Source organism: Pristis pectinata, chromosome 4, assembly GCF_009764475.1.
Source record: "Pristis pectinata isolate sPriPec2 chromosome 4, sPriPec2.1.pri, whole genome shotgun sequence".
Lineage (NCBI taxonomy): Eukaryota > Metazoa > Chordata > Chondrichthyes > Rhinopristiformes > Pristidae > Pristis > Pristis pectinata.
In genome coordinates, this window is record NC_067408.1 from 50,974,873 (window position 1) to 51,000,368 (window position 25,496).

The 25,496-nt window shown below is 40.9% G+C and overlaps 1 protein-coding gene across 1 annotated transcript in view; it reads left to right on the forward strand.

Moving 5' to 3' along the window:
• The window catches only part of LOC127569745 (janus kinase and microtubule-interacting protein 2-like), a 190,559-nt gene that overhangs the window by 143,228 nt on the left and 21,835 nt on the right, over positions 1-25,496 (forward strand). Inside the window, 7 exon segments of the mRNA XM_052014582.1 lie at positions 9,200-9,328; positions 10,368-10,451; positions 12,387-12,449; positions 14,778-14,876; positions 16,253-16,351; positions 19,352-19,405; positions 23,210-23,275. Coding sequence (XP_051870542.1) covers positions 9,200-9,328; positions 10,368-10,451; positions 12,387-12,449; positions 14,778-14,876; positions 16,253-16,351; positions 19,352-19,405; positions 23,210-23,275 — 594 coding nt within the window.

The window sequence follows — 25,496 nt, forward strand, 5'->3', positions numbered from 1 at the left end:
GGAAATACTCAGCAGTTCAGCACCATCTGTGGAGAGAGAAAAACAGAGTCAGCGTTTCAGGTCACTGACCTTTCATCACAACTATAACCAAATAAAGGTCACCTGAAATATTAACCCTGTTTCTTTCTCTGCAGATTGTGTCTGATCTGTTGAGTAACTCCATCACTTTTTTTTTAAATTTAATTTCAAGTTTCCAGCATCTTTCAAGCCTGCTCAACTTAATAGGAGCACACCTGTACTGTGACCTAATTTCATACAGTCCTGATGAAGGGTCTTGACTCGAAATATCGACTGTTTATTTCTCTCCATAGATGCTGCCTGACCTGCTGAGTTCTTCCAGCATTTTGTTTGTTGCTCCAGATTCCAGGAGTTGCAGAATTTCATGTGTCTTCATGCAACCCCTTACTTTTCTAACTTCTGAGGAATATAATTAGAGCTTGTGTAAATTCTTCATGCAGTTTATCCCTTGGAGGCAAGGAGTCACCCTGATAAATCAGTAGTGCATTCTTCCTAACAAATCTCCAAACAAAAATACACCCTTTTAATGCTGAAATGACTATAACTGCTCAGTATCTCAGGTGTCATCCGATCAGTGCTTAAATACTTGTGGCACGGTTTCTACTGTTTCAGTATCTCTCTCTGAGACACTGGAAAATAGTAGTAAAATCAACAACAAGGGTATTCTATTAAATAAAGAAAAGCTTCCAATGCCAAGACTGCATTTTCCCAGTGTGGGTTTCTACACAGTGATATTCTGGTTTCTGGGAAGTTTCACGTTAAACAATGTTGTCAGACATAAAGAGAAATTGGTCACTTGATATAATTTTTAAAGTGGTACAGACAAAGTTACAACAGACCTATGTGTTACACCAGCCTTTGTATTCTATTTCCAGATATAAAGTCTAACATTCGAAAAGTCTGTTTGATTATTCTGTTATGACATTTTAATTTTTTTTAACAAGATGTCTACATAGACAAGTTTTTTTTCATGCAGGTGTTTTAAGTAGATTTGCCAGAGAAGTCTTTCAAAATTATTCTTTTAAAACCTGGGTAAGTACAGAATAGAATGCTGGAAACGCATGGTTGATCATTCATTGTCCGTGGAGAGAACAGGTCATGTATGGTCCTTGAAGTTAAGAAGAATTGAGGGGTGACCTAAATCAAACATATATAAGATCCTAATGTGCCTTGACAGGGTAGATGTTGGGATGTTTTCACTGGTGGGGAGAGTTTCAAACAAGGGGACATCACTACAAGATATAAGGCCAGTGATTTAAAAGTGAAGTACGTAGAAATTTATTTTCATAGAGGGTGGTGTATCTCTGGAATTCTCAGTCCCGGTGGGTGGTGGAAGCTGGATTATTAGAAGTATTTAGAGTGGAGGTGGATGAATTGTTTGGTAGATTGAGGAATAGGCAGGTATGAAGGGATGGCACAGATGAGGAGTTGAGGCCAGCATAGATCTTCCATGATCATATTAAAGGCCTAATGGCCTATTCCTGTTCCTATGTTCTTGTATTTACTTCCTTCTTAAATACCACAACTCCTCAGGATTATGGTGCAATAAAAGCTGTGCCGATATCCTGAGAATTAGGAAAATTATGTTTTGAATCATTTTAGTAGAAGGACAATGTGAGAGGTTTGGCAGGGATGGAGAGAAGAACTGGGCAAGTAAAGAAATATACGTGGAATGACAGGTAGTTCTGCTGCCTCACAGAATCCCAGGTTCCATCCTGACTCTAGGCGCTGTCTGTGTGCGGTTTGTACGTTCCTCTGGGTGCTCCAGTTTCCTCCCACATCCCAACGATGCACGAAAGGATTACTCGACTGCTGGAATCTATGCTTTAGTGTAGGTAAATGACAAAGAAAACACAGGGGAACTGACAGGCAAGTGAGAGAATAAGTTACAGGGCTATGGGGGAAAAGGGAAGGAGAATGAAACAGAAGAAATTCTGCTGCTGGGAGCTGGCATGGAACTACAGCCTGAATGGCCACCTTCTGTGTCATAATCAGAAGATAGGAGCATGTCTCTGATAATCTTGGTGTAATTCTCACACTTCAAACTAATTTTAAGGTTAAAGATATAAAAACCTTGTGTTAGGTACATGTAGATTTTTATTACAGTGGAGAAGTAACTGGGGAACAGTGATCATAGTATCCTCACACATGACAGTTATCAAAAAGTATAAGGAAAAATTTAGCAGGAAGTTATTTAACTGGAGGAATGAATTGGAAAGGATCTGACATCTGACTCCAGTGCATTGAGATCAAAAATTGGTAACAAAACAGTGACAAAACAATGGGAGTTCCTCAATGAGGAGATAGTCCAGGTGGGGCATAGATACATTTCCAAGTGAGGGAAAGGTAGGTCAGGTACAATATAAGCAAATCCACAAGTAGTGACTAGATGAAAATGCCCAGCTTATGGAGATTTCACAGCAAGTAAAGGAAAGCCATCCAAAACTCGGGCAGTAGACCAATAGTATAGATATTAAAACGCCAAACGTAAGGTTTGTGATACACTGGAAGACCAAGCTGAATGTAGAAGAGACAGGTTTAAAAAGTTGTCACTTTGTTTTTGGAGGGATTTTCATTCTCCCTTGCAATTTTACTCCAGTGTAAAACATCTCCAGATGACATGAATTTTGCCTGTTGTACTAAAATTACTCCACAGTGGGATTTTCAGCATCGCTGTTCCAATAATCATCAATTCTTATTTATTCACAGAATAGCTTCTACTAATCCCAATTCCCCTGAAACCGTGCTATTTAAAGGGTTAACGTTCAAATTGTGATTTTTGTCCTCACTGTGATCTCTGACTTTCTGTAACCTCAAATATAGCATTACTTGTGCCTTGCGTGCTTTGCCCAGAGGTGAGGGTCACAGTCACTCTCAACTTCGTAGTCTAGGAATTATTCCAGACTGCCTCTGCTGATCTTTGTCATATCTCACAGTCTGTTACTCTCTACTGCATCAAAAAGATAATTCAAATTTAATACTCCATTGAAGAGACCTCATCTACATTTCCCTCAGTCCCCAGGAACAGGGAGAGTGGGCACAGGCATTTGCTAATGTCTTCACCAAAGTACAGGCATCAAACTGCATTCATGTCCTTACAGAGACCTTCCTGGAAACCCCCTATCAGGAACTCCTGGCTGTGGATTGTCTCTATCATTGCAGTGTGTACTGTTCTCCACCAGCCTGTGAAAGTCTCTCAGAGCCTCTGGAGCACTCTACTACCTTCCTCCCATCTTTGTACATTCATGCATTCATTGGCAACCCTCCCCAGTTGCTGAAAAAGTGTTGCTTCCGGGTTATGAATGACCTGATTTGTGGAAATCTATGCAAATTCCCCATACGTTTTTAGCATTTTTCAAGCTGGTGATAATGATAATAAAATATTTCATGGTATTCATTAATGTCTGGATGCAGTATATTCCATTAGTTTAATTATGGGTAGTGTTAAGTGATTATTCAGTGACATGAAAGGATTATAGTAAGTTTATATAGAGCGATATGATATGGGTTACTATAGAAAACAGATGTTTCTGACACGGAGAAATCAGCTTATGGACAGTTCTTGGGAACGGAAGGAACTTTTTCATAACCTGTAGACTGCTTGTATAGAGGCATGTGCCTTTATGAGCTGGGTACAAAGATCACACCTGCTGTGTTACATTTTAACTTGCAACACGTTAGTAGAAAATGCCTATTGTCAGTTCCAGTGCTCAGGGCAACATTCTTCTGTGTCCCTTATATTTGAAATTCTTGCTTTTTGTGCAACTTTCACAAAAGGTGCATAGTTGTAATGACAAAAAATGGGTATAGGCTGTACTTAAGGTGGTAAAATAATCCAATCCAGAAAAGGTGCTTTCTAGTGCCTAAGTATGTAAAGGTACAAATTGCAAAAGTAAAATTCTAATCCTTAAATATTTGAGTGGTGCTAGAGGGACAGAACATTGGAAATATTAATGTCTTGTTTAAAATGGATGAGAGATAAATATGTCAATTGAAGACCAACCAGTCTTCTGCTGGTGGTGGTGAAATTCTTATGCACAATATTCCAGTGCAGAGTTAAATGGCATTTGGAAAAATCTGAGCCTGCACAGGACTGAATCACGCTGGGTTGAACTGAGCTGAAGATCAGATGTTGGTGCATCTGTCTGCTCTGTCATTAATCTCACCATTGAATCCAGTTGTGGGGCAGTGAATCGCTGAAGAACAGGGCTGGGTACACTTGGCATCCACACTTCAGTTTCTGCCAGGGAGGGCTGGTGTGGGATCAGTGCCCATTCATTGGAAAGGGGTTGGCGACCCTGTGGAAAATTAGTGCGGGTATGTGCGTGACTTAATTCAAAACCCTCAAAATAAATAAACTAAGCATCTGTCTTGTAATCTTTTTTCCTTGACATTTTGTTAAAAACTACTTAAATTTTTCTGAATAGATTTAAATGTCTCTATCAGAAAATTTAGAAAACTGTTTGAGAGCCTCTGACAGCCAGCAGAGTGCAAGAATTCAGGATATTCTAGGAGCCACAAACAATCTGCTGGAGGAAGTCAGTGGGTTGAGAAGCATCTGTGGGAGGGTGGTGGGGGGGGGAGGGGTTTGGAGAAGGAATTGTTGACATTTCAGATCGAAACCCTGTGTCAGGACTCTGGAAGCCATTCTGCCTCACCTTCCCATCATCTTCTTCCAGATTCTACCAACCACATACACTGGGGACAATTTATAGTGGCCAATTAACCTACCAACCCACAAGTTTTTGGGATAGGGGAGTGTGTTATTATGTGTTGTTATGGCTTTCAAATTGATGAGACAACTTTTGAGTTGGGCACCTTGATGGAAAAATTTGAGGAGTATTTTATCCCAAGTAAAAACATCACATTTGAGAGATATAAATTCTTTTCCTGTGACCAGAAACAAGGTGTTAGCTTTGACCAATACTTAGCTGAGCTTCACACATTGAGTTAAGTCTTGTGAATTTGGAAATTTGAGAAACTCACTAATTAAAGACAGAATAGTTTGTGGAATTCCAGATAATGGACTCAGAGAAAGACTGTTGCGTGAAAAAGATATGACCCTGGAAAAGGCGGTGAATATGTGTAGGTCAGCAGAAACCACACGAGCACAAGCTAAGGAGCTGCACGGGGCAGACACAACAGTGCGTGCTGTGAAAACAGAGAAGCAGCTCCCAAGGCATTTCTGAAAGCAACAGCAAATCAAAGAGGAAGGCTCAAACAGCAAATGCAGCAGATGTGGAGGTAAACACATTCCAAAGATGTGCCCTGCTTATTGGAAGTCCTGCAATAGCTGTGGGAAGAAGAATCACTTTGCAAGGTGCTGCAAAGCTGGGGCTAACAAGAGGAAGGTGCACACAGTTGATGAGGAAATGGAGGAATTCTTTGTGGATTCTGTACAGACTGTGGCTGCTGGTAAAACAGAATGGATTGTTCCAGTAACTGTGAACGAGACAGTAATTCTATTCAAGCTTGACACTGGAGCTCAGGTGAATCTGTTATCCATGGATGAATATAAGACTCTCACAGTAAAGAGTAAGATTTACCCTGTGAAGTTAAAAGTGACAGGCTACACTGGAGAGAAAGTTCCAGTAAAAGGGGGCTGTATGGTGATCTTTAAGCACAAAGGGCAGCACTTAAAATCACAGCTACTGATTGTAGAAAAGAGAGTACAGCCAATAATAGGTCTGAGTGCATGTGAAAAGCTCAACTTAGTGAAAAGAGTTTTCATAGTAGCTTCACATACCAAAGATGACCACACAACACTCATGGAAGAGTATGCAGATGTCTTTAAGGGGCTCGGATACTGACCTGGTGTACACACAATTCACATAGATGAGGCAGTGACTCCTGTTGTCTGTGGATGCAGGAAAGTTCCGTTTCAACTTAGAGATAAACATAAACAAGAACTAGCACGCATGGAACAAATGAATGTCATACAGAAAATTGAAGAACCAACAGATTGGGGGAGTTCACTAGTCATTCTGCAAAAGAAAAATGGAGCATTGCGGATATGTCTCGACTCAAGAGATCTCAATAAAGCCATCAAGAGAGAGCATTTTAAGTTGCTAACACGGGAGCAGATCATGTCCCAGTTTTCAGGTGCCAAATGGTTTAGCAAGCTCGACGCATCGTCTGGATTTTGGCAGATGAAGCTTGATGAGGCAAGTTCAAGACTGTGTACTTTTAACACACCACATGGAAGATATCACTATCTTCACCTGCCATATGGGATCCTGTCCGCACCAGAAGTCTACCATAAAACCATCCACATGATTTTTGAGGGCATACCTGGTGTCGAGAACATGATGGATGACATCATCGTCTGGGGGTCCGCCAAGGAGGAACATGATACTCGACTGAGACAAGTGCTTGACGTGACAAGGAATGTCAATTTGAAATTAAATAAAGAGAAATGTGTGTTTGGTGTGAAGACACTGATCTTCATAGGAGATGTCATATCTGAAGAGGGAGTGAAGCCTGACCCAAGAAAGATGTCAGCCATTGAAAACATGGAGAGGCCCCAAAACAAAGAGGAGGTGAGACGTTTCTTGGGGATGTTGACTTACCTGGCTAAGTTCATCCAACGACTGTCAACAGTGTCAGCACCACTTAGGTCACTCCTTGAGCAACAAAATGAATGGATTTGGTCTCATGAGCAAGAAGAGTGTTTCCAGACATTGAAAAGGGTCCTAACTGAAGAGCCCGTGCTGAAGTTATATGATCCGGAAATGTGTATCAGGATATCAGCTGATGCGTCCCAGCACGGCCTTGGATCAGTACTACTGCAGCAGCATGAGTGCAAATGGCAACCTGTGGCCTATGCATCAAGGGCTTTAACAAGTGCGGAAGCCAACTATGCACAAATAGAGAAAGAGCTTCTCGCCACTACATATGCATGTGAAAGGTTCCATCAGTACATCTATGGGCAAGCTATTGAAGTGGAGACAGACCATAAACCATTGGATTCAATTATGTCGAAACCACTGAATGACTCTCCCATGAGTATACAGCGCATGTTGATAAGGCTGCAGAAATATGATGTGAAGATGATCTACACACCGGGAAAATATATGTTTGCTGCTGATGTTCTGTCTCGAGCAGTCGACAAGATAGAAAAAAGTGACCAACAGGTTAATGCAAATATACAGGCCTATGTTGACATGGTTGTCACCTCTCTTCCAGTATCTCCGGATAGAACAGAGCAGATTAGGAAAGCAGCAGAGGCAGATGAAACAATGAAAGTACTCAAGGACACAATATGGAAAGGATGGCCAGCAGCAAAGGATGACTGTCCAATGTGTATCCGTGATTATTGGGCATGCAGAGCTGAACTGTCAGTAGTGAAAGATATGGTCTTCAAAGGGAACAGGTTTGTGACTCAAGTGTCACTACACAAGGAGATGCTCCAGAAAATACATGAAGGGCATCTTGGGGAGGAGAACTGCAAACGTAGAGCACGTGAAGTGATGTACTGGCCAAGAATGAACCAAGACATCAGCCGGACTACTGCTTCATGTGAAATATGCCTTACCTACAGACCAAAGCATCAAGCAGAACCACTTACACCACACCCTGTACCAGACAGGCCGTATTTCAAAGTTGGAGTGGATTTGTTTGACTGTAATGTGAAGAGCCATATGTTGTAACAGATTACATTTCCAATTACCCAGAGGTTGCGACACTGCAATCAACGTCCAGCAAAGCGGTTATCACGTTCCTGAAAGCTGTGTTTGCGAGGCATGGAGTTCCATGTGAAGTAATATCAGACAATGGTCCACAATTTTTGAGCAGTGAATTTGAAACCTTTGCCAATGTTTGGGGGTTTCGACATATAACCTCAAACCCATATCACCCAAAATCTTATGGCCTAGCAGAGAGTTCAGTTAAGGTGGTGAAGGGTTTCATGAAGAAAGCGCAAGATGGACGAGAGGATTTCCATAGAAGTCTAATGATTTACAGAAGTGTGCCACTGCAGAATGGCCTTTCACCAGCCCAAATGCTGATGGGTCGATGCATACGCACTAACCTTCCAATACATGAAAACCTGTTGACACCTGAAGGAGCACACAAGGTCAAACAGGCTAAAGAGGAAGGGAAAGAAAAACAGAAATGGAATCATGACAGGACAGTGAAAAGCCTACCAGTCCTGAAGCCTGGGGATCAAGTGCGAATCCGAGATCATGATTCTGGCACACAGTCCATGCAAGGAGTTGTGCAAGAGGAAATAAATCCACATTCATACCAGATCCAGATGGAGCAAGAGACACCTCTGAGGAGGAACCGTGGGGATTTACGACCACGAGCTCCATCCCATGGCTGTGATCCGTCCCCTGTCAGTACACCAAAGGGGCCAGCATACGGAGAAAATGAACATGTGGACCAGAGTTCCCAGGAAAACACCAATGCAGCAAATGAAAGCAACACACCTGCGGAAACAAGTATCAGACCAAAAAGGACCATAAAACCACCTCAGAGACTGATTGAAAGCTGCTGAGTGGACAAGGGTTCTTGGCAGGTTTATAAGGACAAAGTATTGTGTTTGTTCTTTCTTTAAAGGGGGAAGATGTGTTATTATGTGTTGTAATGTAGTTATAATAAAGAACTACAGTTCCCAGCAGGCAATGCAAGGGGTCACATGGGGGAACAGGAAGTGGCTGGAAAGAGCGGGAAAAGCCAGCCAGCCTGGTGTTGTAAGTCTGTGCAGTCTTGTTTTGTTGTTTTAATAAATGTTCCGATGTTAAACCCACACCAAGTTTGTCTCATGATGAAGAACAGACATAACAGGGAGGACACCCATGTGGTCACAGGAATAGTGTGCAATCTCCACATGGACACAACCAAGAGTTAGGATTGAACCCTGATCGTTGGAGCTGAGAGGTAGTAGCTCAAATAGCTGTGCCACTGTACAGTCCTGCAGTTCTATACTGTTCCTTATTACCATTCCTTTTCACTCCTCATCTTGAAAGGCTTCCTGTTATGCTCACCTTAATCTTTGCTCACTTTATGCATAAAGGCTGCAGGAACTTTGTACCAGTTGGACAAGTAGAAGGATTGGGGCTCTTCCAAAGCTGCCTTCTGGTAGCAGCATAATGCTCAATTTGTTGACTGATTATTTTAATATGTAAATATTTAAGGGCATTGTACACAAGAGGCTAACTCACTTTTTATTCACCATAAGAGTCTGGCAGCTGAAGAATCTGAGCTCCGCTTCCGACAATTAACAAGGGAGTATCAAGCACTCCAAAGGGCTTATGCATTACTTCAGGAACAGACTGGAGGGATTCTGGATGCAGAACGGGAAGCAAAGGTGATTATTAAATAATTTGCTAAAATAATAAGCCAAGGTTAAAATGGTGAGTTGGGAACACAGCTGTTTGAAAATGCACATTAGATGTTGAGCACTGGCTTTCAGCTCAGGATTTTAATTCAAACATGTCAGAATGTGGTTTGAAAGTCCAATCAGTGTGATTGAAGGGTCAGTTGTACTCCAGCTCTGACGCAGCACAGAAGTGCATCTATGTTGACAGTCCCCTTCACAGAGGTCACGGAACAGTTGATTTGGGAAATGGAAATGTGTCAGAGTGTACTTGGGGCAGAGCTGAGGGAGTTTTAGTCTGCGTCTGGACATGATGTACCTGACTTGTGGAAGCTTCACCTAATGATAGATTGGCTCAGCTGGCTGTGCCTTTGCTTTGAATTTGAAGGTTATGGTTTTAAAACCCACTCCAGGCTTCCGGTTTATAATCTGGACTAATGGGTCAATGTAGTGAGGGAACGCTGTGCTCAAAGACTGAAGTATTTCACACTGTGTTGTAGATGTTATATGTTGTTCTAATAAACTAAAACCTGGTTGAAGAACCCAGGGCAATATTTGAAGTACAGCAGGGAGAGTCAGAATGATTCTTTTAGCGAGCACCATCAAAATTAAAGTCATGAATTATCATATTGCATTTACAATGGAACTCTACAGTTAAAACTCTACATTTAAAAAAATAATATCTTGCTTATTTGGATTGTTAGAGAGACTGAACTTCAGAATTGTTCATTGTGTAAGAAGTGCTTTGGTTTAAACTGGGCACCAGGATAGAGCAGTATATTACAGTATATATATTTTATTTTCATAGACCTGCATGTTAACGTAATATACTTTTCAACTGCACAATCCTAATACTTTAAATACATAAGCCATTGATGAAAAGCTTGCTTTATTGTAATCAGTGGTGATATAAAATTTTAAATATTATAATTACACATTTTTGGAAAAATTGATTCCCAGTCAGTTACTATTTGTATTGTACTGATGAATGTTACACTCAGGTTTAATAACATTTTCCCAATTTCATTAGGCTCATGAGCAATTACAAACGGAAGCTCTCAGGTATAAAGCTAAAATTGATGACCTCGAAAAAGCCTTGGCTCAAAAAGGACAGGTAAGAGAATAAAATGTTTGTCCAAGTATTGAACATAACTGAAGGCATACATTCTTAAATTTCTGACTGATTCTGGATCAAGCACTTATCATAACTCTGGACTATTGCTTCACTGTGACTGTTCCTACAGTTTATACTTGAAAGGATAAGTCAACATGGTGTTCATGCAGAAATTGCTGTCTGGTCACATTTGTAAATCTTTGTCAGGATCATATCATATAAATAATTATCCCTGATTTGCACTTTGTTGTGTAGCTGCTTCTGCAATTTGCTAATTCTTCATGGCCTCTAAGAGGTTCTATTGTATCATAATTGAGCATTATCACCATGGTGGACTATCTGACATCTTTCCACAGAGGTAGAATAACAAGGTCAGTAGAATGACTCACGTGTTGAAAGTTTGAATGCTGTTCCTTACCTAACCCTGCCTCAAGTGTTTCCACGGAAACATACTGTTTTTCCTTGATTTGAATCATCCTTTGTACAACACAGAACCTCCTTTTAAAGACATTGCTGTCTATAGAATTAGTTTTTGTGTGTTCACAGAACCTAGCAGTAGCATTCTTCATGATCAGGAGTAACAGATTTTGAGGTTGATCAGTGGCCACTCATCCACACTGTAGTTTGGTCTGTGCCACAGCTGATCTCAAAGAATGCATTGGGTGCTGGTTAGCTGCACAGAGCCCTGCCCACTCTGTAAGCAGGTAAGAATGGATCACAGATGAGGTGATGGGCTGAATCCAGGCAGGCAAACACTCGGGTCTGTGACAAGGAACTGGATAGTGGCTTCTGCCAAATGCCAGTCTTGGTGCCACAGAGATTCTCCTTATGTCCCACTGTGGCGGCCTTAACTCAGAGGGTGTGTTGAGGCAACTTGTGAAACTGGTGAGGGAAAGGTCCTTGAACAGAGGCAAGCTTGTTATCTTGAGCAGCCTAATTGTTGTACTCTTCCTTCTAAAGTGAGGAGGGTAAATGTGGGTCAGAACTGGAGAGTCATGGTGAATAAGTCAGTTGAAGGGTCTTGTAATGACGTGCATTGCTGGAGTAAGATGGGCATCTATGAGCTTGGTGTGTGCTGCTCAGCTCCACACTTCACACTGTACTCTACTGTTGACCATGAGCTGGTTAGGGTTGAAGTCCTGAGTGTTGTAGTGTCTGCCCATTTGTTGACAAGGCTGTTACCTGTCTTGTCTCTGAGGACTATTGTTAGGATCCTATCAATGATATAAGGCACTGATATAAATAATTCAATTGCCCCGCTTGGAGCAGTTCCCCTAATTACTATGAGTCACCTGTTTCAATTGTGCATGAAGTGCATTTTGTGGTGCTAATACCATGAGAAATTGTATCCCAATTCCAGACTGCTGTTTTGTTAAAGTCAGCTGCTTCAATTTTCAAATTCCACTGTGTACTAAAGATGTGGGTATTGTTCCTTAGAGAAAGGCAGCCATCTTGCATTAGATCTCATTCCATTACTGTCATTCACCTTGATCCATAAAAGGTGATAGATCCAGCAGGTATCATTGCTAATTACTATAGGTGAACTGAGCCCTTTCGTTCGGAGATTGATTCCAGAGCTATCATTAGAATCACTGCTTTAGTTTCCAAATGATTGGATTCTATGCCCCAGGTTAACAAATGTTTCATTTCCATGATGGCTTTTCAGAGCATCATTGAGTACCCCATCAAAGCAATGCTGTGAACCCAATTTTACCTAATTTCCTAAGTGACCTTGTCCAAGTATTATTAAAGTATTGTTTGAACAGGACTTGGGGATAATTGCATGCCCTAAGGATTGGACAGAATTGTAACCCAAAATTAATCTAGAGGTTTTTTTTAAAAAAAAAATTCTTAACAATCAAATTAATCACCAAAATGTATCCCAATTCCACCAAAAATGTTCTCATGGCTTTCTAATGTTTTATTTAAACACAGGATTCAAAATGGGTTGAAGAAAAGCAACTGTTTATCAAAAGAAATCAGGAACTTCTGGAAAAGGTATTTCTAGAACTTCTGGTGGTAATTATTTCTAGACAAGTATTTTTAAATCCTTCAATGTGGCATTTTAAGCATATATATTTAGGACTGTTAGGTTAATCACTCTGCTTTTAGTTTCAAACTTGTCTGCAGTTCTGTTGACCAAGGCAATGGAAGTCTCAATGTTTCTACGCATTGGTTGTTTTACATTCTCTGTCTAATTTAACAGATTGTTGAATAGACATTTTTTAAGCACATTCCCCCTTTACTGTTTGGATTATTCATATTTCTCACACCATATAAGAAGACCATTGGGCCCATCAGGTCTATGTCAACTCTCAGCAATCCCATTGATCTCATTTCCCTGTAGTCTATTTTGTCTCTCATTCCCATCAACTCCACTCTGATTCTCTTTTCACCCACCTACACCAGGCGTAATTTACAGTCACCAGTTAACCTATCAACCTGCAAGTGTTTGGGAAGTGGGAGGAAAGTGGGCCACTGAGGAAAACCCATGCAGTCACAGGGAGGTTGTGCCAACTCCACACAAGTAGTACAGGAGGTCATGATTGAACCCAGGTTGCTGGAGCTGTAAGGCAGCAGCTGTACTTTCTACATTATTGTTGACTGACTGCTCAGTAACTTCTTGATTACAATCAATCCGTTCTTCAAGTGACAAACTCCCCACCGACTTTCCATTACAATTATTTATTAATTATGCCTTATTCACAGGGTGCTTTTTTTTTGGCTTCTTTCTCTCCACAATCCTTTCCTGATCATAGTTGTGCAATTGTGGTAAACCCAGAGTAATGAAGCCAGTTCTTCGACCTCTGAGAGGGAAGCAGAATAAGTGGCTCTTACTGTAAAGATCTTTTTGGCTAAGATAGGCCAGTCATACTGGAAATGGAGTACCGTAAAACTGGCAGATAAATCAATGAATTCTTACTATCTATATGATTAATCCCAGTAATATCAAATGTAATTACAAATGAAAGTATGGATTTAAAGTTTGGAGCCTGTTCACTGTAAATCTTTAATTAGAAGCATTTTGTTTTACTGTTGTGAAGCATGTGACTGAGAAAATGACAACAAGCTTTTATTATAGATTGAAGTCCAAAATTATTTCAACAGTAAGAATGTCAGTGGCATGAATCTTTAAAAGTACATTTAAAAGGCTAATATTTATTCAAATTAACCAGTGCTATTTTTATTAATATTCACAATCAAATCTGTTCAGAGAATCATTGAGGGACTTCTGCAATGCACAACATATATTTTTAAGATTTATTGTGATATTTGTCTGGATGAAGTATTTTGATTCATGCAATGTTCTTAGTGCTCTGTAGGGCCTGTCTCTTGTCATTATTCAGTCCAGGCAGCCTAGCCCTACATCCTTGCAGTGTGGTTCTGCCCTGCTTGGATTTTATGGGTCTGCAGGTTTGGAGAGATCTGCTCTGGGCACTGTCTCCTCATTGACAGAATAATTCTAAATTGAAACACCCAACAGCAGACAACATCAAGAATTTGCAATTTCAAAGTGTGTTCACCAACCTGGCTTTCACCATCAATAACGTAAATTAAGTGTGAATTGGGGGGGGGGGGGAAGCTGGGAGGTGCACGCAGTGAAATCATGGGGCAATGAACACCCAAGGAGAAAGCTATGCTAGACAGTACTTAGAACTCCTGCTGTGTGGAAGTGTGCCCTTCATTATATTAGTGTGGGTGCTTTACATGGATTCTGAATGACTATTTAAATTAATTCCATTGAACAGAAAATACTTCTTCAACATACAACACAGATCCTGTATGCTGTGCAAAATTGTTTTCTAATCTAATGTTACATTAGGGTAATGTATTCCATTTAAACCAGTGTTATCACCCAGGGTTCATTGTTCAAAAAAAATTTCTCTCTACAGTTCTCTGGGCACAGATGATTAACCCTTGGTACTCCTAGTAATGCTGAAATGATGATGGTTCAGCAAAGCTATGCATTGCTGGCTGAGTGCGAGTAAGCCATAGATACAGACTGGCTAAAGCTACAAGTTACACCTTTCAGTTTCATTTACTTTCAAAACTACAACATAATCATCATAAAACGGTTGCTTCTTTCATGAAAGTGTGTGAGGCCAGCCTGTTTCTATCAGGAAAGCTGAAAGGGATGTTAACCAAATGTTTACAGTGGGTCATTATGCAAGTGGTACAAGTTCTTGTTGCTGCCATTTACCCATTGAATTTTATTTCTGTGATCATGTTAGGGCAAGCTTTCAAAAGTCATTTGCATGAAGTGATCAGTGACCAGGAACATAAGGATAGTCATAGCATTTTATTTTTCAATATCCTTCCTTACAGATTGAGAAAATGGACGGTGAGTTAAACCGGTTGCAACAAGAGGTTCAGGATTCTCGGGATCAGAATGAGTTGTTAGAATTTCGCATCCTGGAACTGGAGGTAAGGTGAAGTTGTAAGAGAGTTTTACAATGTCTGAGAGGGTTTTACAGTTAATATTTCACAGGGGACATTAATGTGAAAGCCTTCTCCATTGGTATAGAGCTAAGAGTGTAAAACAAATCTCAAATAAGTACAATAAGAACAAGATAACACCATCCAACCCACTGGACCTGCTCCCATTATTCAGTTAAACCATGGCTAATTAGCACCTTAACTCTATTTTCCTGAATTTATCTAAAATAAAATCTATTAGTCTCAGTCCTAAAAGATCCCATTCTTTTTTGGGAGGAGGAGCTGAAGTGGAGGAGCATCCCAGTGGTACACCTGGTAGAGCCACTATGACCTGGGTTCAATCCTGACCTCCAGTGCTGTCTTGTGTGGAGTTTGCACGTTCTCCCGATGACCGCATGGGTTTCCTCTGAGAGCTTAAGTTTCCTTCCACATTCCAATGACGTGCAGATTAGTAGGTTAATTGGCCACTGTAAATTCTTCCTGGTGAGTAGGTGAGTAGTGAAATTGGAGGGAAGTTGACGGGAATGTGAGGAGAATAAAATGGGATTTGTGTAAATGGATATTTGATGGCTGGTGTGGACTTGGTGGGACTTTGTCCTATTTCTGTGCTGTATTACTCTATGACTAACCCCCTTGTACAGAATTCAGAAATGCTTCCTGAATTCTAATCGGAATGGTGCAGCTCCAGTTTTAAGATTGTCCTTGATCCTTCCAGCTGAAGGAACTGGATTGTCCATACTTGCCCCATGAAATCCTGGTAACATCTGGTCATGTCTTCTTATAATGTTTCCCTGTTAATTTTACATTAGTGTGTGGCTGGCAAGGTCAGCAATAAAGTGTCCAGTCCATGAAGGCTTGAAACACCCTGAGGCAAATTTAATTGAGTGGTTGGAACCATATTCCTGGCAGGCAGAAAATCAGTTATAATTGAAACATTTGTACTTTGCTCAAAGACATCACAGTGATGACAGTGATGTAGGGAGTGGAAATGCCCCAGAATGTGGGAGTAAAGGTTGTCACAGATAGTGTGGCTCCGTATCCTTGCTCAAGCTGATTTAAGTGCTATGGAGGCTTGGATCTATATGGTCTTACCAGGTTTCTTGGAAACATCACATTACATACAATAATTTAATCTAAACTATCTGAGTTGCTGTCATGGTGATTAATTACATCTTGGATGTGCCCCTCTTCATCTAGAGGACTTGATACTAGGTTTCAAAAGCTCTTTCACCCACTAATAGTGACCTAGCCTTGTAAGCTTCAAAGATAAATCCACCAAAAGTGTTGATCCATGACCTTATGTGGCCTCATTGAACTGATCTGTCTATTTAATCATTTGTTATTTATGCCCTTTCTATTTGCAGGAGAGGGAAAGGAGGTCTCCTGCCTTTAACCTTCAGATCACACCTTTCTCAGATGGTGTGAGTGCTCTTCAGATCTACTGTATGCAGGAAGGTGTGAAGGTATGTATCATCCCATGTCCAAATCAAATTCCCTTCTTGAAATTAAGAATGATGGGTATTTTCACAAATTCCAAATCAGAATGATCATAAAAAGTAAGAACAGAAAATATTGGTACTTACTTGGCCAGGCAGTATCCAAAGAGAGAGAAAAATAACTAATGTCTGAGATTGATGACCTCGGTAGAATATTAGTGTCATTAAAGGTTCTAAGCAAGGGAAGGTGGAAGAAAAGTTTTTGAAGGAGATCTGTGATTGGAAGGGGCATGGAGTAAGAGAGAGGAAATGACAAAAAGGATGATGGGGCAAGGCAGAAGGACATCCAATGCCCATTACCCATTGTAAAAGACTGAAAATGGATACATCAACTTAATATTTTATTTAAACCTATAGAATATTACACAAATTATTTGAAATATGAATATTATTGCACCCTTGAAAAGGTGTGGGACAGTTATGAGACATAATTCCCTAGATGTCTAGTTTATGGAAGACACCACATTCAGGGTAAGGTTTTGCTACCTTGGAGTTCATCAGCTTCAGTTTGCATTCTTAGTTTATGATTTACATGCATGATGAAAGAAGATTTAATAATGGGTTTCAATGGGGAATTGAATAAATATTTGATATCTAACTATTTCTAGGACCATGGGGAAAGAGCAAAGGGGTTGATATAATTGGATGGCTCTTTCACAGCATGATTAAGCAAATGGTCTCTTTCTATGCTATGCTATACTATTCTATAACTTTACAGTGCTATAATCACTACTCCTGGATAACTGGGCTTGCATTGCATTGAGTTTGATGAATTGAAGCACCTGTGTCACTACTTTGACTTTGTAACTGTAGGGTTATGAGGGAGTGAGCATTATGATGATTTCTGTATTAATCTAGCTGAAAGCTGTCACTGGCATGCTAGGCCAAATGCCTATCATCTGTACTAAAACGGCTATGCCTCTGTAGCTCTATTCCTTGATGATTTCCAGGAAACCATCAAGTATCATGATGAAAAGTGAAGGAATTATCAGTCATGGAAGTACCAAACATTCATTTGGCATTATGCCTCGTCGTCCCCAGAGCTTCCATGTGTTTATCCCTACCACACGTCTCTGCCTTCTTCCTACATGAAATACTGTAATGAGATTAAATATCTATTCTACTGGGTATCAGACTTGCACTTTCTGAACACACAGACACACAGATCAGAAACAAACCTTAGTTTCAATTGTGACGTCAAATGGATTTGGAAGACGTTTGCCCTATACAGGTCCTCCCAAAGCTATGGCAGGGTTCCATTCCTGTGAATTGTTCATAACTTGGGCAGTTCGCAAGTCAGAAATGCAGCCACGAACTGAGTCCCAGGCAGCATTTTCTGCTACCGCCCCACAGCAGCTGGCAAATCTAGTCCTCCCGTCTCCCAGACACTTGTCTGTAAGTATCGGCTGTACGTATGTTGGGGATTCATAACCTGGGGAGGACCCGTTGTGATTAAATGCATAATGAGTTGTGATGTTTAATTCTGGCCAGTCAATTAGAGTTTGTTTAACAAGCATTCAGTGATCTAATTTGTCTCTTGTTCCCTTGAAGAATGATTTGCCTACCTCTATATTTATCACCCATCCCTCAATGTTCTAGAAGTCATGTGTTGTCCACGCTTGTCGTCGTCTTATCTGTTTCTGCACTCTAGTTGGCATCTTGGTTCCTGTGACTTGTAGTTTGCAGGAATGGTATGACTACTGTTGAATTTCTGATTCTTTTCTCAAAGAATCGTTGGATTCTTCCAGTTCTGCTGTGTTACATATCAATAAAAGAAAACCTACAGATCACTAACATGCAGTTTGTGTAATATCAGATTGCATCATTGATTGCTTGAAAGATGACAATGGAACATACAAGTTCATCTATTGACATTTAATTTCTCTCTGTATTGATTGAATGTGTTTGTCAAGGTGAAGGATAAAATAACAAAAATGCTGACCACAGCTCCTTATCACATGTCTTGGAAGTTCACATAAAATGACTTATTATGGAATTTTAAAAGTTGTTATGTAGACAAATACAGCAAATACTGAAGTCAAGACATATGCTGACAAGTCCATTGTTGTCTACAGCTTGACTATTGGTAGAAAACTGAGGCAACTCTCAGCTCTTCCTAAGATAATTGAATCATTAATATCACCTGATAAATGACATTTATTTTGTGTCTGGTGAAATAATATCACCTCCAGTTCCAGAGAGATGCATTTCAGCGACAGGTTCTGTTTACAAGTGCCGGAGTGGAACTTCATCCCTCTACCTTCTCCGTCTTGGCAAATGTTATGCTTCAGGCATATAAGGTTAGAAGTGCCAAGAGCTGGAAATATAGATAAGGCTCTTTGGCACCACTCTATTATGGTCAGAAATATGAATGCTCCCAAGCCAAGTGTCATCCTGCCATCTGTCTTGGCAGACCTCCTTGAGCCTGCCTGCCTAAGACTGGGAGTTACTACTGAGATATGCATATTTTATGCTGTGTCACATACCCTATGGGAATTGCTGTCAACTGAGGAAGGACTTTCATTGCATTAGACTAGGTTCAGTTCAAACCTAGGTCCAGAATAATATGCCAGCCTAGCTTAGGCTAAAATATTTACCAACTTTCTGTGCACTTGTGACAATCTCAAAAGTCTAATCTGCATCTCTACCCTGGTGTCTTCAGAGGGGTTAATTGTTCCCACAGGCACATTGCTGAGTTTGTCAGGACTTTAGGAGTCTCAGCAATGCCCTCTACTCTACCTCCATCATTGTGAAACCACTATCTGCTGTGCCCTTTGACCTGTCACTGAGATCTCAGACTGCAGCAGAAATGTAATACGTTTTGCTTCTCTACATTCTCACCATAACCTGCTGTTTCTGTCTTACAAAGCGAGTTATAATTTATTGTTACATTTATGTTGTTTGATTTGTATTTGACTTTAGTGATACCTAACCTGCTAAGTATCTGTGGATTAATTTACTTCACAGGATGTGTCTATCCATGAACTCATCAAACAGCTGGACATCCTGGGAGATAATGGGGTAAGTTTCTTTCCCTCACAGAGCTGTGTATGAACACACAATCTCAGTATTACAAACACTGTAACGGTGCTTTTTTCCCTTTGTAACAAATGCACCTTCCCTCCCCCAAATGTTGCCGTGTGTTTCAGTGCAAGAGCTTGTACTTCAATGATAGTAGATTGCTCAGTGAGTAAGCACACCGTTACCCATTGCCCAATGTGGAACTGAATTTACAGGAGTATGGATTCTCCCCTTATATAGGACTTGGGTACCTAGCAACTATTACCTGGCAAGCCTGGTCCTTTCCGAGTCCTCATTAACATCCAGATGACAGAGTAGAATTTGAGGTTGAGCTCCCCACAGCCCACCTCTGAATCCATGCCCTCCAGCTGACCAAGGATTTAGAAATGTAGATCCACTGGGGTTGGAGGGAGATTGAATCGTATCTATTAGAGTGAATGTTGTCAATTTGGACATTAGCAAGGCTTTCAACAAGCCCCGCATAGTAGGCTGGTCTGGAAGGTTGAGTCCCGTGGAATCCAGGGAGACCTGGTTAGGTGGATTCAAATTGGCTTGGACTAGGAAGCAGAGGGTGGCAGTTGAAGGTTGTTTCTCAGAATAGAGGCTGGTGTCTAGTGGTGTGCCACAGGTGTCAGTGTTGGGACCCTTGTTATTTATATAAATGATTTGGATGAGAATGCACGAGGCTGGATCAGTAAGTTTGCAGATGACATGAAATTAGGTGTTGTTGTTGACAGTGAAGAAGGTTATCGTAGGTTACAGGGGGATGTTGATCAGGTCAGGAAGTGGGCCGAGGAGTGGCAAATGGATTTCAATACAGATAAGTGTGAGGTGATTCAGTTTGGAAAGTTAAACCAGTGTAGGACTTATACTATGAATGGTAGGGCACCAGGGGGTGTAATGGAACAGAGGGACCTAGGAGTACAAGTGCATAGTTCATTGAAAACGGCATCATCGGTAGACAGGGTGGTGAAAAAAGGCATTTAGCATGCTGGCCTTCATCAGTCAGGGCATTGAGTATAGGAGTTGGGACATTACGTTGCAGTTGTATGTCATTGGTGAGGCCGCACTTGGAGTACTGCGTACAATTTTGGTCATCCTGTTTTAGAAAAGACGTGGTTAAACTGGAAAAAGTGCAGAAAAGATCTGAGGATTTTGCCAGGACTGGAAACCTGAGTTATAGGGAGAGGTTGGTCAGGCTGTATCTTTATTCCTTGGAGAGCAGAAGGAAGAGTGATATTATAGAAGTGTTTAAAATCATGAGGGTCATAGGTAAGGTGGATGGTAGCAGGGTGGGGGAGTCCTAAACTAGGGTGCATAGATTTAGGGTGAGAGGGGAAAGAATTAAAAGGGACTTGTGGGGCAATTTTTTCGTGCAGTGGGTGGTGAGTATATGGATTGAGCTGGCAGAGGAAGTGGTTGAGGTAGGTACAATAGTATCATTTAAGAAGCACTTGGATTGGTACATGCAGGGGCAGGGCTTAAAGGGATATGGGCAGAAAACAGGAAATTGGGACCAGATGGGTGGGCACCCTGGTTGGCATGGACTCATTGGGCCGAAGGGCCTGTATCCATGCTGTATTGCTCTATGATTCTACAGATAAATGTGCATTATTAGTACTCCAGCAATAGCAACTGCCCATTATGCATGCTGTCAGGAAAGCATTAATGGATTGTGTTGATAGTTAAACAGCCGATGGGCGATTTAGTTGGAGGAACACATTTGGTAATTGATTTATTATTGTCACACAAACTGAGATTCATTGAAAAACTTTGTTTTGCATGCCTTCCATACGGATCATTTCAAAGTATAAGTACATCAAGGTAGTACAAGGGAAAAGCAATAACAGAATGCAGAATATAGTATTACAGTTGCAGAGAAAGTGCAGTGCAGGTAGACAATAAGGTGCAAGGCTATGACAAGGTAGATTGTGAGGTCAAGAGTTCAACTTTATTGTACAAGAGGTCCATTCAAGAGTCTTATAACAGCAGGATAGAAGATGTCACTGAGCCTGGTGGTGTATGTTTTTAAACTTTTGTATCATCTGCCCAATGGGAGGGGGGAGAAGAGAGAATGTCCAGGGTGGGAGGGGTTTGATACTGTTGGCTGCTTTTCTGAGGTGGTGGGAGATGTATTCAGAGTCCATGAAGGGGAGCCTGGTTTTTGTGATGGACTGAGCTATAGCCACAGCTTTCTGTAATTTCTTGCTGTCTTGGGCAGAGCAGTTGCCATACCAAGCTGCAATGCATCCTGATGGGATGTTTTCTATGGTTCCAATGGGGACATGCCAAATTTCCTTCACCTTCTGAGGAAATAGAGGCACTGGTGTGCTTTCTTTGGTGGTTCTTTTGAAAGGGTGAAGGGGTGAGCGGGTGAAACACTCTGTATTCAGAGAATGATACAAATGTTTCCAGTGCACAGTAGATCCTCCCTTTGAAAATACAGAGAAAGAGAAGCCTCACTGCCCTCTAGAGGGGGAGTTCTGTGCCTGAGGAAATCAACCACCCCACAGAATGTTCAGTGGTTAAACAATGGAACTGGTTAACTTTTCTCCCAGATTTTTTCCCTTTATGTTGGTCTCTTTTTCAGAAGGTGACAGGTGGGATGTTTTCTCCTAGTTTATCTACAAAGGCTGCATAACAGAAGTTATATTATAGAGAGCAAGATTGTTTCCTCCAAACAACCCACCCACAGACCTCTTGCTCTCATTCCTCCTTCATTGTGGGAAGATCTTTGATTTCTTTCCACCTCTGCTTACAAAGCCACAGTTAAAAGCTGGGAATCACAGGTGGGAAGTCCTCCTATGCACTGGCATTGCGCCATTCCTCAACTTTTAGCCACTTGCTTATGTAGGGCCTTGAACAGTAGTGGGAGATTAGGCTCAAGGAAAATTCCTCGGCTACATTCTTTCCCTCTCACTGTGGAAAAAGTGCTTGCCTGTTATCTCTCTGCCAAGGTTTCTTTGAAACTTAATGAATGTATCGTGTTGCGTGCGTGCACACATACACATGTGCAGATATGTGTGTGTATGCAGGTAAGTATGTATGTTTCTGTAATGTTTCATGTGCATATGGTTGTGTGTATATGGGTATATGTGACTGTAAGTGGGTGAAGGCAGCCAATGGTTGTTCTATGAGGATCTTAATTTTTCCCCGTTTTGAGTGTACAGTGATTGAAACCATCGTTACTGTAGTCCTGATGAAGATTGAGGCAATGTTGAAAATTGAATACTCAGACCAGTGCTGTCAGCTGTGCTATTTAAGCCCAGCCACTGATCTAAAATTGAAAGTAGAGATTAAGTTTGCTCTTTGCAGTCATGACAGCTAAACAATCCAGCAGTTTGATGATAGTTCTTAATTCTATGGTGCAAACTATTATTGACGCATTTCCTGTGAAGAGTACTGTGTGCTATAAGTGGAGTTTATGCGAGATGTGCTTTAGATAAGCAGAATCTAGCATATTCCCCAGTCTGGCGCTTGATTTTAGGGACAACAATGACTGTCTGCATTTGTGGGAAAATCACTGGGTTAGAACTCCAATCCTATCCATTGACTTAAATAAATAAAAGTCACAAGCTGACTTCATCAGGGAGTGTGCCAAATGTACTTCAATGTACTATTCTATTTGTGACGTTAAACAATTGGTCCGGCATTTTAAATGTCAGATAGGTTGCAGTTCAATTGCATCCAGCATTATTTTTCTAATATTTCTTCTAAGTAATGCTTCTATTCATTGCTCATCTGGCTTTACAGTGCAGATGCATTTAACTGTGAAATATTTACCTGTACATTTTTTTTTCCTAGAATCTCAGAAATGAGGAGCAAGTGGCGATTATCCAGGCGAGCACTGTGCTGTCTCTGGCTGAGAAGGTAGAGTCAAATACTTGTTTGTAGATCTTTTTGTTTCTAAAAGGAAATAACATCAGACTTGACTGTGAATAGACTTTACCATATCCTACAACTAGACTTGCAAAAAATACTGATACACTTACTCATAAATGGCTACAAGTTAAGCTAAAGTTGCAAGGATTTAAGGTAGACAAAAGAGATTCTGCAGATGCTAGAATCTGGAGCAACACACAAAATGCTGGAGGAACTCAGGATTTAAGGTATTTCAGTCCTAATTCCTGTGGCAAAATGTGTGTGTGTGTGTGTGTGTGACTATAAGGCATGAGAAGGACTGACCCTGGTATCAATTGTTTGCTTGCATTTACTGTGGATAATTCTTTGTTCCATCATTCCCAGGACAGTGGTCACAGGGAGCGCATCTTAGTATATCAAAGGTGCACAATTTCTGTTTACGTCTGCAATATACTGCTTAAGAACCCTGTGAGTTCTGTTCCCAAAAGGGACCTCTTACCATCACTTTTAGTAGGAGTCGTTGTAAAGTCATAGAGGCCTGGTCAAAGTTCACATGGTCCCTGCTCCCCATGCAAAGAACCTTCATCCTTGCTTACAGATTATTCAATAGCCTTGCCTCAGATAAAGTGGGGCTAATCTGTTGTTTACTCCACCATTTACTTCTCTCTTGCCCTCCAATCACTTCTCCCCCCCCCCATTCACCTACGCACCCCCCCCCCACCATTCACATCTCCCCACCCTAAAGTTGAACTTTCCACACTCTATCTCGATTCAAGAATTCTGCACCAATGTATCGAGCATGCTCTGAAGACTTTCATCAGCTTTCTCCTGAAATCTCCCCTCAAGAAAAATGGCTTAATGTAACACAAGCATTGTACAGGTTACCTGAATTTTGCATCTATTTGATTACATTCTTTATCAATATTTGAGCACTTCAATCTCAGGTACACAGAAGAAATAGACAAACAATAGTATGAATAATCAGGGAACTGTGGGTTATTGCAAGACAGAATTTGAGTGATCAACTCTGGCAGCTTGTGTGGTTAGATCAAAACCAAGGAAAATTTATCAGTTCTTCAGTCTAAATGCTATTTTGTACCATAGGGCTGATTCTATTCCAATTTCTTTTTTATTTGCAAGACTTATGAATTTCTTTTGCTTATAGATTTATGTACAAATTAAAGATGTTAAACTGTAGGAGCCACAGTCATGTGTATAACAGGTAACATTATAGGGATCCTATCTCATGCTCCAACAATTGTGGTTTCCGAATATCTTGGAAGTTAATGATCTGCTGCTCTCTAGTGGTTATATTGTGGAATTGGTGATGTTGTCTCTTGCACCATAATGAGAGATTTCAATCTTTGCCAATTCTGGTTGGATGTTTTCCTGGAGGCTTTATCCTATGACCTTCTGCCTCCAACCACCCCATCCAGTTCAAAAGGCCTTTATCATATATTCAATATTATTTTAATAGTCAAACTTTTATTTTGCAAAATTCATCTCTGTGATGCACACTCGTTGCTATATGTGGTCAAGTGGTTCTTTTTTGTACACATTTGTGCAATGAGATGGTACAGATAACATACCCATAATAATGTTAACATGCTGCTAATGCTTGCTGAAAATGTGCAGAGCAGGCAGATCATCTACATCTGTGGTTTGCAACCCAGGTTTAATAGTGCTGCCGTTTTGGAGTCCAATTTTCCAGCTAACACAATCTCTTAACCATGCACAGCTGAACATGCACTCAGCAGCAGGAATCCCCATCCATCAACAACACTATTCAAATGTTGGCAGTACAGTGGTGCAGCTCGTAGAGTTCTCCCTGTGACCGCGTGGGTTTCCTCCGGGTCCTCCGTTTTCCTCCCACATCCCAAAAAAGTGGTAGGTTAATTGGCCACTGTAAATTAGCTCCAGTGTGCAAGTGAGTGGAAGAATCTGGGGGCTGTTGATCAGAATGTGGGGAGAATTAAAAAAAAACGGGATTAATGTAGGATTGGTGTGATACTGTAGATGGTTGGAATGGAGTTGGTGGTCCGAAGGGCCTGTTTCCATGCTGTATCTCTCTCTCTCTCTCTCTGACTCTAAATGGACATCAACTATTTGCAGATGACATGGCGATTTCACTAATTATCGCAATGATTGTCAGGTAGTTGACACTTTCTGGAGTTCTTTAAAGTTGTCAGTCTATGGTGTGAGCTGTGACCCCTGACTATAGTTGCTCCCA